The 17,945-nt window shown below is 50.1% G+C and overlaps 1 protein-coding gene across 7 annotated transcripts; it reads right to left on the reverse strand.

The window, feature by feature from the left end:
• Window positions 1–795: 795 nt before the first annotated feature.
• Window positions 796–16,133, reverse strand: ZNF34 (zinc finger protein 34). Of its 7 annotated transcripts, none has more exons than XM_008972721.5 (6): window positions 16,053–16,133; window positions 8,938–8,990; window positions 6,731–6,817; window positions 6,330–6,456; window positions 5,748–5,867; window positions 796–2,885 (listed from the first exon to the last, which is right to left on the reverse strand). In XM_008972721.5, exons 3-6 carry the CDS (start codon window positions 6,761–6,763, stop codon window positions 1,549–1,551), a joined length of 1,617 nt encoding a protein of 538 aa, XP_008970969.1. In that variant the 5' UTR covers window positions 6,764–6,817; window positions 8,938–8,990; window positions 16,053–16,133; the 3' UTR covers window positions 796–1,548. The 7 variants fall into 7 exon arrangements, with proteins under 7 accessions (XP_008970969.1, XP_008970968.1, XP_034822835.1 ...); XM_008972720.5 differs by having other exon boundaries at window positions 8,942–8,990; window positions 16,053–16,120; XM_034966944.3 differs by lacking the exon at window positions 16,053–16,133 and adding an exon at window positions 14,607–15,684 and having other exon boundaries at window positions 8,942–8,990.
• Window positions 16,134–17,945: the final 1,812 nt, after the last annotated feature.

Here is a 17,945-nt window from a genome sequence, read left to right on the forward strand (position 1 = left end):
GGCTGAGGCAGGAGAATCGCTTGAACCCGGAAGGTGGAGGTTGCAGTGAGCTGAGATCGCACCACTGCACTCCAGCCTGGCAACAGAGTGAGACTCCATCTAAAAAAACTAAAAGTAACGGAGGCCAGCCACAGTGGCTCACGCCTGCAATCCCAGCACTTTGGGAGGCCAAGGTGGGTGGATCACTTGAGGACAGGAGTTTGAAACCAGCCTGAGCAACGTGGTGAAACCCCATCTCTACCAAAAAATACAAAAATTAGCCAGGCACGGTGGCATGCGCCTATGGTCCCAGCTACTCAAGAGGGTGAGGTGAAAGAGTTGCTTGAACCTGGGAGGGTGAAGTTGCAGAGCCAAGATCATGCCATTGCACTCCAGCCTGGGTGAGTAAGACCCGGTCTCAAAAAAAAAAAAAAAGTAATGGAGTTCTGAAACAGGAAACAACACAGAGAAACCTTGAAAACATTATGCTGAATGAACTAAGCCAGACATAGAAAGAAACACAGATTGCATGATTCCACACATATTTATGTTCCTAGAATAGGCAAATTCAAAGAGACAGAACATAGAATTGAGGTTACCAGCAGTAGGGAGAAGGGGGAAATGAAGAGTTATTATTTAATAGGTACAGGGTTTCTGTTTGGAGTAATAAAACAGTTCTGGAAATACACAGTAATGATGGTTACACAACACCATGAATGTACTTAATGCCACTGAATTGTACACTTAAAAATGGTTAAAATTGTAAATTTCATGTTATGTTATTTCACCACAGTAAAAAAGGCAACTTCAACTCTATTGACATAAAAAGTATGAATGATAAGTTTGTTTCATTTATTTTTTGAGACAGCGTCTCGCTCTGTCACCCAGGCTGGAGTACAGTGGCACAGTCTAGGCTCACTGCAACCTCCGCCTCCCAGGTTCAAGCAATGCTCCTGCCTCAGCCTCCCGAGTAGCTGGGATTACAGGCACCCGCCACCACACCTGGCTAATTTTTGTATTTTTAGTAGAGACGGGGTTTCACCATGTTGGCCAGGCTGGTCTCAAACTCCTGACCTCAAGTGATCCACCCACCTTGGCCTCTCAAAATGCTGGGATTACAGGCGTGAGCCACCACACCTGGCCGATGCTTTTAAATTTACAATATGTAAAAATGTTAAAATATATGGTGCTCTCTTCAGTGTGAATTTTCTGATATTGAGGAAATAGCAAAAGTGAAGATCCTAGGTGCTGCAATGACAAGCATTACGGTATTTTCTTTTTAAAATGCTCTCCAGTATGTCTCGAAAATATTCGTAAATCAGCAGCAATGAATTTTTTTTCTAAGTGGTAGAGATCACAGAAGCTTCTTTTTTGCCCACTTTTCTGTCTCAATTTCTCTAAAATGAACATGCACTGCTTTTGATTTAAGAAAAGAGGTTTGTTTAATGAGAAACGTCCTTTCACTCTGTGAAAACATCGTGTGGATAATACATAAAGGGCAGAGTCAGGTGCCGGGGGCGCATGCAGGAAGTGCTCAGCTGGACTCTGCCCTCGGACACCGCGCCACTGTTACATGGAGAAGTCCTCCCGGAGGTGAATCCGCTGATGCTGACACATGTTGGAACTGTGCCGGAAGGCCTTCCCACACTCGCTGCACTTGTAGGGCTTCTCCCCGGTGTGGATCCTCCGGTGCTGAATCAAGTACGTGCTCTGGCTGAAGGCCTTCTTGCAATCGCTGCATCTGTAGGGTTTCTCTCCGTGGTGCAGCCTCTGGTGGTGGATGAGTCTGGAACTGTTGTGGAAGGCCTTCCCACACTCGCTGCACTTGTAGGGCTTCTCTCCTGTGTGGATTCTCTGGTGCTGGATGAGGTGTGTGCTTTGGCTGAAAACTTTGCCACAGTCATTGCATTCATAGGGCTTCTCTCCAGTGTGGCTTCTCTGATGTTCCACGAGTTTGGTTTTTTGAATGAAAGCTTTCTCACATTCATTACATTTATAGGGTTTCTCTCCAGTGTGAATTCTCTGATGTTGGATAAGGTTAGAACTTTGTGTAAAGCCTTTGCCACATTCCTTGCACTCAAATGGCTTCTCTCCGGTGTGAGTCCGACGATGTCGGATAAGGATTGAGCCATCACTGAAGGCTTTCCCGCAGTCATTACATTTATAGGGTTTCTCTCCGGTGTGGATTCTCTGGTGATAAATCAGGGAAGAGTAGGCGCTAAAGTGCTTCCCACACTCCCCACACTTGTAGGGTTTCTCCCCAGTGTGAATCCTCTGGTGCTTCATGAGGTTGGGCCTCCGGGTGAATGTCTTCCCACACTCGTCACACCGGTAGGGAATCTCTCCTGAGTGCATCCTTCGGTGATTGATGAACTCGCAGCTCTGGCTGAAGGCTTTCCCACACTCATCACATTTGTAGGGCTTCTCTTCAGTGTGAAGCCGCTGATGCTTGACAAGGTTGGCACTGTACCTGAATGTTTTCCCACAGTAACTGCAATAATGCAATTTTTTCCCAGTAGGAATTTTCTGATCTTTAACAACTACGTTTGCACTGAAGATTTCCCCAGAGTCACGAACTGTATTTGTTTTTTTTGACCTGTGTACACGCTTATGGTTGTTGAGATATGATCTCTGTTCAAAACTTTGCTCACATATATCACATTTGTGAGGTCTCTGATCAGGAACAGGTCTTGACAGCAACCTGAGGTTTCCCCCAGACTCCCTGCTGCTCTCCCCATTGGTCAGTGTGACTGCCCTGGGGCCTCTCTGCTCCACTAGCTTTTCCAGGCTCCCCTCTGACTTCCTGATGTGGTCACAGGCTTCTACTGGCTCAGATCCCTGGGGATCTTCCTCACCAAATGTCTCCTGTGAAGTCAACTCCTTGTACTCAGTTCTGGTCCCAAGAGCTGAAACAAAAAACAGAACATCTAAGGGTCACCTGCTCTGACTCTGGAAGGCAGGCATGAGATGCTGCTGGCCACCTGTGGGGTACCAATTTGATCATCTCCAAAGTCCCAACAGCCTTGCAAAGATGAGAGGCTGGAGCTCAGAGGCTTATGCAGCTCATCTGGGGCCACAGTCATACAGCCCTTCAAACATTCACTCCTTCCTTCCTTGATTTGACACTCACACAACAAACTTCTCCTGGGTGGCCACTCCCCAAGAATGGAGAGTGACAAGTACCCAAGTGGGGTCCTGCCACATGGCCGCTCAGAGACTGATACCAGCAGCCACACTCAGGATTGATTAGTCCTGGCCCCTACTTGCCAGCTGAGTCACCTGAGGCAACAACTCACCTACCTTTCTGAGCCTTGGTTTCTCCATCTGTGACCACATGGCACTCTCATGAGAACAAAACAGAGTAATACAACAGACTGACCATGAAGCACTCAGCCCAGTGCCCAGCACAGTGAGTTCCAGGTGCAAGCACCTCATGACTGCCACTTTCATTACTGCTCTCTTCCTAGTCCTAAGGGGTCTATCCTTCCACCCCTTGCCTGGCTCTGCACTGCACATGAACAGGTGCTGAACACCAATATCTGCCAAGATGTGCAGCAGACGGTGCTCACACACTACTACAGGAGCCTATGCTGGAGCTGCTGCTTTGGAGGACGGCTTGGCAACCTTATCTAAAGCTGATCTATGAAAATGCTGACTCAGTGACTCTGCTCCCAGGCACACACGCGCCAGAAATGTATTCCGGGCACCAGAGAGAGACATGCACAAGAGTGTCCACAGCAGTTCCTGTACAACCCCAAACCTGGACAACTGAATGTCCTCCACAAGTAGAAGGGAACATAAGCTGTGGTGTGTTCATACAATAGAACAATGGCAACCAAACAGACCACACTGCTACTCCACGAAACACAAGCAGCTCTCACAGTGTTCAGCGAAAGATGCCCTGTGTGAGTCTACACAGAAAAATCCAACGGAGGAAGCAGCCTCTTGTGACAGGAGTCAGAAAGAAGACCCCTGTGGGGAGCAGTGGGAAATGGCAGAGGAGAGCCAGGGAGCTCCTGGGGAGCTGAAACAGTCTGTATTTTAATCTGAAGGATGATTTTTCATAAAAATTCACTGAGTTGTAAACTTAGGGTTTGTCCTATTTCTATAGATATTTACATTCAAATAAGCAAATTTACAAAATAAGAAGTCCTTTGAGCCAGCAGTTCCTTCCTAGGACACCATCAGACACATGCAAAAAGGTGACCATCAGAGCTATCCAATCTTTTGGCCTGCACTTGCACTGAAGACATGACTGAGACTCATGCGCACAGAAATGGAAACACATTCCGTGTCTGCACAGCAGAACACACTATCATTTCTGTTAAGAAGCAGTGTCAGCCAGGCACAGTGGCTCACGCCTGTAATCCCAGCACTTTGGGAGGCCAAGGCAGGTGGATCACAAGGTCAGGAGATTGAGACCAGCCTGGCCAATATGGTGTAACCCCGTCTCTATTAAAAATACAAAAATTAGCCAGGCATGGTGGCGTGCACCTGTAGTCCCAGCTACTCGGGAGGCTGAGGCAAAAGAATTGCTTGAACCTGGGAGGCAGAGGTTGCAGTGAGCCGAGATCACACCACTGCTCTCCAGCCTGGGCAATACAGCAAGGCTCTGTCTCAAAAAAAAAAAAAGAATGGCTCACACCTGTAATCCCAGCACTTTGGGAGGCCAAGATGGGAGGATCGCTTGAGCCCAGGGGTTTGAGACCAGCCTGGGCAACACAGTGAAACCCTGTCTCTACTAAAAATACAAAAATTAGCCAGGCGTGGCGGCAGGCACCTGTAGTCCCAGCTACTCAGGAGGCTGAGGCAGAATCGCTTGAAACCAGGAGGTGGAGGTTGCAGTGAACTAAGATTGCGCCACTGCACTCCAGCCTGGGTGACAGAGCGAGACTCTGTCTCAAAAAACAAAAAAAGAAGCAACAGCATCTGAGCCAGGTACAGTGGCAGTGGCTCACACCTTAACTCCAGAACTTTGGAAGGCCAAGGCGAGAGGATCACTTGAGCCTAGGAGTTCGAGACCAGCCTGGGCAACATAGTGAAACCTTGTCTCTGTAAAAAAATCAAAAAATTAGTGTGAGAGGCACATGACATGCCTGTGGTCCTAGCTACTCGGGAGGCTGAGATGGGAGCATCGCTTAAGTGCAGAAGGTCAAGGCTGCAGTGAGCCATGATCATACCACTGCACTCCAGCCTGGGTGATAGAGGGCGACCCTGTCTCAAAAAAAAAAAAAAAAAAAAAGCAGTGTCAGTACACAACAGTGGAAAGGCCAGTGCTAGAAAAGGAATAGCAGAAATGTACTACAACACAACTATGTCTGGGTAGTGAGATTCAGGGTGATGTGTAGTCTCTCACTTTTCCACAGTGTATTAATTTAGAAGAGAGGGGAATTAAATGATAGCTCCATCATTAGGCCCTCATTATCTGGCATCAGCTCTGGAGGGCAGGGTTCTGTGGGGTTCCGCAGACCCTAACAGCACCCCTGTTCTGCACCTACTCACTCCCCTCTACACGGGACCTTGCCTGGAATGTCCATTCCTATTTTCCACAGAAATGCTGCCCTGGAGAGATTCTGCTCAATAATCTCCCCACCAAGGTGCCCAGACTGAGAGGGGTCACCTGGGCTTCAGCAAAGGCCACTGTCAGGCCTCCTGTGCTAGCCCCGATGAATCTGCTCCACAAACTCCTGATTCATTAATCAGACACCCTGGACCCCAATAAATGCTCGTTTGGTGACTTGAGTTGGGGAGCAGATCCCCTCACGCACCTGGGCTGTTGACTCTCAGGTGCTCTTTCCCAGAGGTGCCCTGAACATCCAGGACCCAGGGCTCATCCCCTCGCTCCAACTGCGAGATCACTCCAGGCTTGGGGCCTGCAGGTCCTACTCCTGGGAAGGAGACAGGGACTGGGGTTGGTACCAAGGACACAGGGCAGCACCTAGTGCTGTCTCACCCTGGGGCTGCAGGGTAAGGGAGGCACAGGCAGAGGGGGTGATGGAAGCCTGGACACCCTCTGGAGGGCACTGAGATTGGGCTGGGGCAGTCCTGAGCATAAGGGAATGAGAGCTTAGGGGTTCCCTCCACTAGGAGGTATGCAACTCCGCCCCCACGGTGTCCCCCACCCTACCAGGGAGGGGTCTGCCTGGGACCTGGGGCGAGAGGGAAGGGAAGGGCTGACTCAGGAAGGTCCCAGCACTGCTCTTCCCCTCATCTTCTCAGATCAGGTGCCTGCCTGGGATAAAGGTCATCACCTACCTCTGTGCCCAGGGGGTGAGGCCCCCAGCCCAGCCTCTGCTGAGCCCTTGGCCCCCAGGGCTGTTCCCAGAGCTGAGTTCTGGTGAGGGCCTTACCCAGTGAGACTAGGTTCCCGTAGGTCTCCAGCATCACGTCCCTGTAGAGGCCCCTCTGAGCAGGGCCCAGGCGGCCCCATTCCTCCCGGGAGAGGTACACAGCCACGTCCTCGAAGGTCACCTCGGCCTGGAATGACAGGGACTACTGCAGCCCAGGTGTGGTCCAGAGTGGGCTGGTAGGGGCGGGGAGGCAGCAGAAGCATGCTGAAGGCAGCAGCACAGTGGGTGGCCTGACCCATCTGCCACCGAGCCAGCTAATACATCCCAAGGGGTGGCTGCATGGGGGTCTCAGGGCCACCCCTACCATCATGTCAGCACCCCAAACCAGATACACCTAGCAGTGTTTGCCAAGGAAAGCCCTGGGTAAAAACTTCACTCCTCCCAGCAGGACAGACACTCACCTGGGGTGGGGCAGACAGGAACAAGGCCGCCATTGCCTGAGGGTTGGGCTTTCTGAGGGCAGTGAGCAGGAGCTGGTCACTGAGGAGCTGAGGGAAGAGAACACAACAAGTGGAGGCCCAGTCTGGCCCCTTCTTCCACAGCTCAGGCTACTTGGTGCTGCCATAAACAGCCCTGACTGCCTCACTGGTCCACCCCCGCCCATCCCAATGGGGGTACTGCTAGCTGGCCTCCCGGGCATAGACTCCACTCTTTGCCTGGGGCTGCCCTCTCCAGCTCCACCTCTTTTTTTTCTTTTTCTTTTTTTTAATGACATGATAGGGTTTCTCTTAGTTGCCCAGGCTAGAGGACAGTGGCGTGATCTCGGCTCACTGCAGCCTCGACCTCCTGAGCTCAAGCAATTCTCTCACCTCAGCCTCCTGAGTAGCTAGGACTATAGGAGTGCACCACCACTGTTGGTGGAAGAGCTGAGGCAGGACTAGCTTGTCTGCCATAATGTAAAAGAGTCTTGGAACACGTCCTGGGTCCAGGGTCCAAACCCCCTCGTGGCCTTTGGAACACCAAGCTCTGTGCCAAAGGGTGGAAGGCTGCCCTGCCGCTCTATAATCTAAGCCAAGACATAAAAACCCTCGTGGCTTGGATGGAATCCAGGGCTCAGGGCACAAAACCCCTCATGGCTTGGATGGAATCCAGGGCTCAGGGCACAAAACCCCTCGTGGCTTGGATGGAATCCAGGGCTCAGGGCACAAAACCCCTCGTGGCTTGGATGGAATCCAGGGCTCAGGGCACAAAACCCCTCGTGGCTTGGATGGAATCCAGGGCTCAGGGCACAAAACCCCTCGTGGCTTGGATGGAATCCAGGGCTCAGGGCACAAAACCCCTCGTGGCTTGGATGGAATCCAGGGCTCAGGGCACAAAACCCCTCGTGGCTTGGATGGAATCCAGGGCTCAGGGCACAAAACCCCTCGTGGCTTGGATGGAATCCAGGGCTCAGGGCACAAAACCCCTCGTGGCTTGGATGGAATCCAGGGCTCAGGGCACAAAACCCCTCGTGGCTTGGATGGAATCCAGGGCTCAGGGCACAAAACCCCTCGTGGCTTGGATGGAATCCAGGGCTCAGGGCATAAAACCCCTCGTGGCTTGGATGGAATCCAGGGCTCAGGGCACAAAACCCCTCATGGCCTCTGGAATGTGCACAGACTTGTTGGTTCCTTGCTTCTTGCTCTCCCAGGCTGGTAAACATGTTCTCCATTATCTCAGGTAGCAGAGCATAGTACATATGTGTCAAAGAAAATGCTAAACCATCACAGCTACGCTTGATGCACTGCTACCTTTCTATCCCCATGTCCTCATGTCCTCACCTGTCTACCCTCATGTCTGCACGTCCTCACCACCTGCTTCTTTGTTTGATCATCAATAAATAGTGTGGGCTCCCAGAGCTTGGGGCCTTCACAGCCTCCATACTAGCGTTGGACCCCTGGACCCACCTTAAGTACTCTTAACCTGTCTTTTCTCATTCCTTTGACTCCGCCGGACTTCATAGCCCCCACGGCCTGGTGTTGGGTCTGATCACCCCAACAATCACACCTGGTTAATTTTTGTATTTTTTTGTACAGATGGGGTTTTGCCCAGGCTGGTCTTGAACTCTTGAGCTCAAGCAATCCTCTTGCCTCGGCCTCCCAAAGTGCTGGGATTAAAGGAGTGCACCAAAGTGCCCAGCCTCCAGTCACCTCTACTGCCTGCTGTCCTCGGGCCGTCTATCCCCCTCCCTGCTCTGGCATGCTAAGCTGTCTCATTCAGGAGGAAAACGACAACACTCATTCACTTTACACGGAAGAATGAAGACAAAATGTAAGGGCTAAGGAAGAAAAAATTAAAAATGATAGAAGGGGCCAAGCTCGGTGGCTCACACCTGTAATCCTAGCGCTTTGGGAGGCTGAGGTGGGAGGACAGCTTGAGCCCAGGAATTTGAGACAAGCCTGGGCAACGTAGGGAGACCTTAATGCTACCAAAAAAAAAAAAAAAAAAATTAGCTGGCTGTGATGGCACACACCTGTAGTCCCAGCTACTTGGGAGGCTGAGGTGGGAGGATCACCTGGGCCCAGGAAGTAGAGGCTGCAGTGAGCTGTGATCGCACCACTGCACTTCAGCCTGGGCAACAAAGCAAAACGCTGTCTCAAAATAAATAAGTAAAATAAGATTGACTCACCTACCAGAAGCATGAGACTCTCGGATTAGATACATGTGATGCAACTATTTGGCCTAAAATAAAATAACACAGAAAGGCTAAGTATTAGTTAATATTAGATCAAACACTAGATAAAATGAAGCTGTGGTAGCTATATATCTTTTCTGTATCTTTAAAGGTTTTTATTTAAGTATATTTTTATTATAAAAGTTGACAAATCCTGAGTACACAGTTCAGTGGACCATGACAAATTGCACAAGCCCATGGAACCAGCACCACAGTCAAGAAAGAACAGAACTGGCCGGGTGTGGTGGCTCACGCCTGCAATCCCAGCACTTTGGGAGGCTGAGGCGGGTGGATCACCTGAGGTCAGGAGTTCGAGAACAGCCTGGCCACCATGTGGTGAAACCCTGTCTCTACTAAAATACAAAAATTAGCCGGGCGTGGTGGCGGGCTCCTGTAATCCCAGCTACTCAGGAGGCTGAGGCAGGAGAATCGCTTGAACCCGGGAGGCGGAGGTTGCAGTGAGCCGAGATCGCGCCATCGCACTCCAGCAGCTGAGATTGCGCCATCGCACTCCAGCCTGGGGGACAAGAGCAAGACTTCATCTCCAAAAAAAGAAAAGCAAAGAAAGCGAAAATCACTAATAGGAATTAAAAAAACACTGCATATTACTGGCCGGGCGCGGTGGCTCACGCCTGTAATCCCAACACTTCGGGTGGCTGAGGCGGGTGGATGGCGAGGTCAGGAGATCGAGACCATCCTGGCTAACGGTGAAACCTCGTCTCTACCGAAAATACAAAAAAAATTAGCCAGGCGCGGTGGCGGGCGCCTGTAGTCCCAGCTACTCGGGAGGCTGAGGCAGGAGAATGGTGTGAACCGGGAGGCAGAGCTTGCAGTGAGCTGAGATCGCACCACTGCACTCCAGCCTGGGCGACAGAGCGAGACTCCATCTCAAATAAATAAATAAATAAATAAAAATAAAAATAAAACACTGCATATTACTAAAAGCCCACCAAAAAGCTGTAATAATTACAAACAGGTATGGATCTACCAAAGAGGAACTGGTAAATCCTCCTCTGGAGTGAGTTTTTTTTTTTTTTTTTTTTTTTTTTTAGACGGAGTCTTACTCTGTCGCCCAGGCTAGAGTACAGTGGCGCGATCTTGGCTCACTGCAAGCTCCGCCTCCCGGGTTCACACCATTCTCCTGCCTCAGCCTCCCGAGTAGCTGGGACCACAGATGCGTTTAATTTTTTTTGTATTTTTAGTAGAGACGGAGTTTCACCGTGCTGGCCAGGATGGTCTTGATCTCCTGACCTTGTGATCTGCCTGCCTTGGCCTCCCAAAGTGCTGGGATTACAGGCAGGAGCCACCATGACCAGTCGAGATTTTTAACATACTTCCCTCAGAAACAAGTGGGTCAAGTAAACAATCTCATGCTTAAAACATAGAGAACACACATTGTTTTCAACATACTGAACATTACCAAAAAAAAAAAAAAGCAACAGAGAAAGTTTCAACAAATCCCAACAGAATATATCATTTGGCAAGACAATTTCTATCCATATTGTTGTTATATTAGAAATATATGAAAAGTAACCCTCTCCCCAGAGAAATATAGAAATGGAAACTAAAGTGGAAATAGAACCAAGCCTACCTAAAGAAAATTGTGCATCCTTAATAGACTCATTTTAACAAGAAAGACTGAAATAAATAAGTATTCAGCAAGAAATCAAATGCAGGCTGTGGCTCATGTCTATAATCCCAGCACTTTGGGAGGCCGAGGCGGGTGGATCACTTGAGGTCAGGAGTTCGAGACCAGCCTGGCCAACATGGTGAAACCCCATCTCTCCTAAAAAATACACAACTTGGGGCTGGGCGCAGTGGCTCACGCCTGTAATCCCAGCACTTTGGGAGGCTGAGGCGGGTGGATCACGAGGTCGAGAGATCAAGACCATCCTGGCCAACTTGGTGAAACCCCGTGTCTACTAAAAATATAAAAATTAGCTGGGCATGGTGGTGGGCACCTGTAATCCCAGCTACTCGGGAGGCTGAGGCAGGAGAATCACTGGAAACTGGGAGGCAGAGGTTGCAGTGAGCCGAGATCGCCCCACTGCACTCCAGCCTGGCCACAGAGTGAGACTCCGACACAAAACAAAACAAAACAAAACAAAATAAAACAAAACTTAGCCGGGCATGGTGGCGTGAACCTGTAATCCCAGTAACTTGGGAGACTGGGGCAGGAAGATCACTTGAATTTGGGAGGTGGAGGTTGCAGTGAGTTGAGATTACATCACTGCACATTCCAGTCTGGGCGACAGAGTGAGACTCTGTCCAAAAACAAAAAACAAAAAACAAAAGAAAAGAAATCAGATGCAGAATTAGAAAGTAACTCAAGGAGGGCCGGGCGCAGTGGCTCACGCCTGTAATCCCAGCACTTTGGGAGGCCAGGGCAGGTGGATCTCTTGAGCCCAGGAGTTCAAGACCAGCCTGTGCAACATGGCAAAACCCCTCTCTACAAAAAATACAAAAATTAGCCAGGCATGGTGGCATGTGCTTGTAGTCCCAGCTACTTGGGAGGCTGAGGTGGGAGGATCGCTTGAGCCCAGGAGGCAGAAGCTGCAGTGAGTCAACATCGTACCACTGCACTCCAGCTGAGGTGACAGAGCCAGAGCCAGAGCCTATCTCAAAAAAAAAAAAAAAAAAAAAAAAAAAAAAGAAAAGAAAAAAAAGAAAATAGATGGAAAAGTAGAAAAGGAAATGTTATCAGGAACAAAAAAGGAAGGAGAAGGAGTGTATATTTAGGGCAATTTGAATCTATGCTCCCAGGTTAAAAAAAAAAAAACCATTTTAAATAGATTAAAAAAAAAAAAAAGGAGCAAAAGGCCAGGTGTGGTTGGCTCATGCCTGTAATCCCCATACTTTGGGAGGCTAAGGCGGGAAGATGGCTTGAACCCAGGAGTTCAAGCTCAGCCTGTCTCTACAAAAAATAAAAAAAATTAGCACGGATTGGTGGCACATGCCTGTAGTCCCAGCTACTTGGGAGGCTGAGGTGGGAGGATCACTTGACCCTGGGAAGCATAGCAGTAGTTCTCAGAGTGTGGCTCAGGGACCCTGGGGTTCCATGCATTCAAGTTTGTGTTCACAACACTAAGAGGACACATTAGAAGCACTTGTAGTAGATTCAGTGACAAGAGAGGGACGTTCCCTCTCCCTGCTGCTATTCAACATCCTAGCCAAAGCAGTAAGTCACAGAAAAAAGAAATATAAGCTACAAGGATCAGAAGAAAAAGACAAAATCATCATTCTTTGAGAATGATAAAAATAATCTACATAGAAAATCCAAAAGTTATCAATCCACTGTTGGAATGACAGGAGTTCAACAGCATTGCCATATACAAGGTCAACAGAGAATAATTAATACCACTCCTATTTGTCAGAAATCAGCAACCGAAAACTGCTCATTCACAATAGCTACAAAAACTAAAAGTCTTAAGTCTTAAAAAAAGATATGTATGTAATGAACAACATTATAAAACTTTATTGAAGTACCTTAGAAAGGTCTATGGAGAAACAGACAATGTTTCTAAATAGGAGGGCTCAATAACATAAAGATATCAATTATCCCCAAGTTAAATTTATTTTGTGCAATTATAATAAACATTTCAACAGGACATGATATCTGACCAAAATGACTCCAAATATCACATGAAATAGTAACGATCTAAGATTAGCCAAGGCAGTGTGGCCAGGGGCAGTGGCTCACGCCTATAATCCCAGCACTTTGGGAGGCCAAGGCGGGAGGATCACGAGGTCAGATCGAGACCATCCTGGCTAACACGGTGAAACCCCATCTCTACTAACAATATAAAATTAGCCCGGCCATGGTGGCAGGCGCCTGTAGTCCCAGCTACTCGGGAGGCTGAGGCAGGAGAATACTGCGAACCCGGGAGGCGGAGGTTACAGTGAGCCGAGATCACACCACTGCACTCCATCGCGGGTGACAGAGCGAGACTACGTCTCCAAAAAAGATTAGCTAAGGCAATACCAAAAAAACAACCAAAGGAGGCAAGGGTGTGCCCTACTAGATATCAAGACTTAGGCTATGGTAATGGAAAGTGAAGTTTAAGTATAGGAAAAAAGATAATGGAAGACATCTATGGATATGTTAATATATACCTGCAATATTAATGGCAATGAAGAAGGACAATAAATATTGGCACAACTGGTTTTCCATTGGAAAATAAAATTAGTTTCCTGTCTTCTGTGGTACACAAATATATTTCAGGCAGGTTGAAGACCTAAACATTTAAAAAAAAAAAAAAAAAAAAGGTTGGGCACGGTGACTCACGCCTGTAATCCCAGCACTCTGGGAGGCCGAGGTGAGTGGATCACAAGGTCAGGAGTTCAAGACCAGCCTAGCCAAGATGGTGAAACACTGTCTCTACTAAAAATACAAAAATTAGCCGGGTGTGGTGGCGGGCGCCTGCAATCCCAGCTACTCAGGAGGCTGAAGTAGGAGAATCGCTTGAACCCGGGAGGCGGAGGTTGCAGTGAGCCAAGATCACGCCACTGCACTCCAGCCTGTGACAGAGCAAGACTCTGTCTCAAAAAAATAAATAAAAATAAAAATAAATAAACAGTAAAAGCCTATAAAGAAAAAGATTGTTTGATTCCATCAAAAAGAAAAAAGGCCAGGCATGGTGGCTCACACCTGTAATCTCAGTGCTTTGGGAGGCTGAGGTGGCCAGATTGCTTGAGCTCAGGAGTAGGAAACCAGCCTGGGTAACATGGTGAAACCCCAGCTCTACAAAAATTAGCCAACGTGGTGGTGTGGGCCTGTGGTTCCAGTCAAAACCTCAGGTGGCTGAGGTAGAAGAATCGTTTGAGAGTGGGAGATGGAGGCTGCAGTGAGCCAAGATTGTGTCACTGCACTCCAGCCTGAGCAAGACCCTGTCAAAAAAAAAAAAAAAAAAAAAAAAGAAAAAGGATTCTGTATTCTGTACAAGACACCACAGTTAAAAGGCAAGCAGACAAGCTGCAGAGTGAAAGATGATATTTGCAGACACGTAACAAAGTATAAATATACAGAATATATTTAAAACATTTTTTAATTAGAAAAATGTCACAATTTTTAATAAATGAACACAGGATATGACCTGGCAAACCCTGTAGTCCCAGCTACTCAGAAGGCTGAGGCAGGAGGATCACTTGAATCTAGGAGTTCTGGGCTGTAGCGCTGCTGTGCCAATTGGGTGTCCCCACTAAGTTCGGCATCAATATGGTGACATCCGGGGAGCAGGAGACCACCATGTTGCCTAAGGGTGAACCAGCTCAGGTGGGAAACAGGGCAGGTCAAAACTCCCGTGCTGATCAGTAGTGGGATCACGCCTGTGAGTGGCCACTGCACTCTAGCCTGAGCAACATAGTGAGACCCCCATCTCTAATTTTTTAATTAAAAAAAAATGTAAAGTAAAACAAGACTCTCCCCACAGATTGGGAAAATATAAAATACTTCATAATACCAAATGTTGAGAACACTGTAAACTGGTAGTCACTCTAGAAATATGTCTGGCCCTACCTGGTAGAACTGAAACCCTGCAAAACTCTCAGTGGGGAAACCCCACTCAAAGTATGTACTCTATGGAGACTCTTGCTAATGCACACAAGAAGAAACACAAGAATGTTACCATGTGCCTGTGTAGAAGAAGAAAAAACTTCAGCGTCCATCAGCAAAGTCACAGTGGTGGAAAGTAATGTCAAGGAGATAGAGCACAGTTATAAGGCTGAGAAAAACTGTCAAGTACAGAATATCCACAGTATAATACATAGGTAGATTTTTTTTTTTTTTTTTTGAGACGGAGTCTTGCTCCATCACCCAGGCTGGAGAGCAGTGGCGGGATCTTGGCTCACTGCAAGCTCCGCCTCCCGAGTTCACGTCATTCTCCTGCCTCAGCCTCCCAAGTAGCTGGGACTACAGGCGCCCGCCACCACGCCCGGCTAATTTTTTTGTATTTTTTTAGTAGAGACGGGGTTTCACTCGGTTAGCCAGGATGGTCTCGATCTCCGGACCTCGTGATCCCCCCCGCCTTGGCCTCCCAAAGTGCTGGGATTGCAGGCATGAGCCACCGTGCTCCGCCATACATATGGAGATTTTTAAGAGACAAAAACAGTATTAGGTTTGTAGAGATATAAGAAAACGAGGCCGGGCGCAGTGGCTCACGCCTGTATTTCCAGCACTTTGGGAGGCTGGGGCGGGCAGATCACTTGAGGTCAGGAGTTCGAGACCAGCCTGGCCAACATGGTTAAACCCCATCTCTACTAAAAATACAAAAATTAGCTGGGCGTGGTGGCGGGCGCCTGTAATCCCAGGTATTCGGGAGGCTGAGACAGGAGAATCCCTTGAACTCGGGAGGCGGAAGGTGCATTGAGCCGAGATCGCGCCATTGCACTCCAGCCTGGGCGACAGAGCGAGACTCCGTCTCAGAAAAAGAGAGAGAGAAAGGAAAGAAGGAAGAGAAGAGAAGAGAAAAGAAAAGAAAAAAGAAAAGAAAGAAAAAATAAAGAAGAGAAACAAAAATCTGGCTGCCTGGCTGCGGGGAGAAAAGCCTCGGAGCGCCAGAAGCGAGGAGGGTGGGGCGGAGGGAAGGCACAAGCAGAGGGAGGAGCACTGGCGGAGCGCGGACGCTAAAGGCAGGAGGGGCGGCATTCGCAGAGGGCTGGGAGGACCGCGAGACGCACGAGCCCCGCCCCTGAAACGCTGACAGGAGAGCGGCGTGGGAGGGAGCCGGGATGGGAGGCCTCGGGCCGCTGGACCAAGGGGTCTGGAGCGCATCGGGACGCAGAAGCCGCTCTGTGCGGCAGGAGTCCAGGGGACCCCGCGTGGGGCAAGGGAGTTGTCAGGGGCTCGAGAGCGGAAGGAGCCCCGTGAGGAGCGACCCCGGAGCTGGCAGAGAGCGGCGAGGCGCAGTCCGTACTCGGGGCCTTGTCCGGGGGGGGGGGTCCCTGGAACAGGAAGTGCCGCTGATGGCGGGACGGACCCACGCCTGCAGCACCGCGAGAGGACCGGGCACAGGGGCAACGCGCAGGGGAGGGTCTGCGCCCCGCGCGCCCGACCCCGCCGGGCTCACACTCACCTCAGCGCCGCCGAGCAGCACGGCAGCCCAACCTCGCCCGTTCGGCCCTCCCTCCCCGCCAATCGGAACCGATCCGGAAGTGACGTCAGCCGACTGTCTGGGTCCGAGGCGCCGTCCGGGCCGCTCTGGGAAGCTAGGACGCCGCGTGTCGGCTGCCCACCTCCCTGGCTTGCAGTAAGGCTCCGGGGACCCGCGAATGGCAAAGCGGTAAAGCGGGAATGCTGCCACCGGGTGGCAGTCCGAAGCCACGGCCCAGAGGCCTCAGAACTGGGGCGATGGTCAGAGGCGAAAACATATTATAGTCTTTCCCTTTTTCTGAGAAATTCTCTCCCTTATGATGCACGAAAGGCGCCGCAAACAAGAAAGAACTAGGCCCTTCCCTTTACAGAGAAACGGGAACCGCACCCTTCCTTAGGGCCAAGAGAGGATGCTTACTGGCCAAAGAAGCCTGTCTTGGGTTTAATCTATTGCTCCTCATCCCTAACTCCTGTAAATGGGGCCCAGTGTCCACTCTGGAGAAAGGGTTTTTCGGGTGCCTGAGCTGCTTCTGAAGCAAACTTTCCCTCATGGCCGGTCCATGGGCCAAGCCCTGCCGTCCACTTTGCCCAGAAGGGAGCAGAAAAACAGTGACCGCTTATGGCCAAGCTAAGCATCTAGTGCTTTCCCAAAACCCTCTTTCCAGATGCCCCTCCATCCTTCAGGAGGAAACACCGCTCTCCTGGATTCTTTCTCGACAAGTCACCTGGGACCCTGGGACCGGCCCTGCGAATGACGAAATCAAAACCAGGTCCCGTAGTTACTGGCGGGGGGGGGGGGGGGGGGGAGCGTGGCTGGAGTGGGAGGACCACATGAGGCCAGGGGCTTGAGACCAGCCTGGCAATAGCGAGAGCCTGTCTAAAATAAACAGGCACTGCTGGGTCACTGCCTAGGTGTGGTGGGCGCCCAAAGACAGGTGGGGCCATAACAGCAGGATCAGGAAAGCAAGATCACGAAATGGGGGGTAAGGTTCTCTAGAGACAGCGTGGACCATGACAGCCAGGAACCACCGCGCAGCCAGTTAGGACTTGTCATCCCGGAGTGACCACGGAAACCTAAGGTGACTATTCTCACCTGCCAGGCACTCTCCAACCAAGTCTATAGGGAGAGACCGTGCCTCATCCTGCCTGCTGCAGTTCCACAGGAGTGTTGTTAGGGGCAGTGATCTGCAGCTGCTGCATTCGCTGTTGGAACTTCCTCGTGTGAAAGTGCAGATAGGATGCTGTCCTGGGATCTCCTCATTGGGTCATGGTTAAGGGACAAGATGCCATGGGATATGGCCAGACAGGAAGCCCCTCCACTCTGCCTTTTGACGGAAACCAGCTTACTTGCCCTCCCATTGCAGGGGGGCTCCCCAACACTTCCAACCTGATCCCACTCAATCACCACTGTCAGCCTCGTCACTACCAAAGCTAGAGAGAACGAAAGTATCAGCCCCTGCCAGCAGGGAAAGGCCATGTGCTTTAAGGCAATCAGTGCAGCTTTGGGGGCTGTTCCTGGTTAGTTTCTCTGCCCCAGGGAAGAGGGGGCTACATGCCCTGTGAAGCTGTGGAGTTACAGGACTCAAGGAGCAGACCAACCTACTGCTGGTGCCAGCTCCAGTCCAGTGTAGGGCTCTGGGTGGGTGGGTGAAGGGACTCGGGTGGTCCGGGATTCCCCATACACACACTGCATGCATTCATCCCTTTGTTCAGCAATCCCAGCAGTGACCTGGGACCCCACACTCAATCACCACCCTCAACCTCACCTGTCACTATCAGGCTAGAAAATGAGGAAAGTCATGAGGCCCCACCCACCACCCACAGGAAAAAGCACCCAGAACCCTCCAGTCAGTGACCACTCCCCGCCATGGTGGGG

This window comes from Pan paniscus, chromosome 7, assembly GCF_029289425.2.
Source record: "Pan paniscus chromosome 7, NHGRI_mPanPan1-v2.0_pri, whole genome shotgun sequence".
NCBI classification, from domain to species: domain Eukaryota; kingdom Metazoa; phylum Chordata; class Mammalia; order Primates; family Hominidae; genus Pan; species Pan paniscus.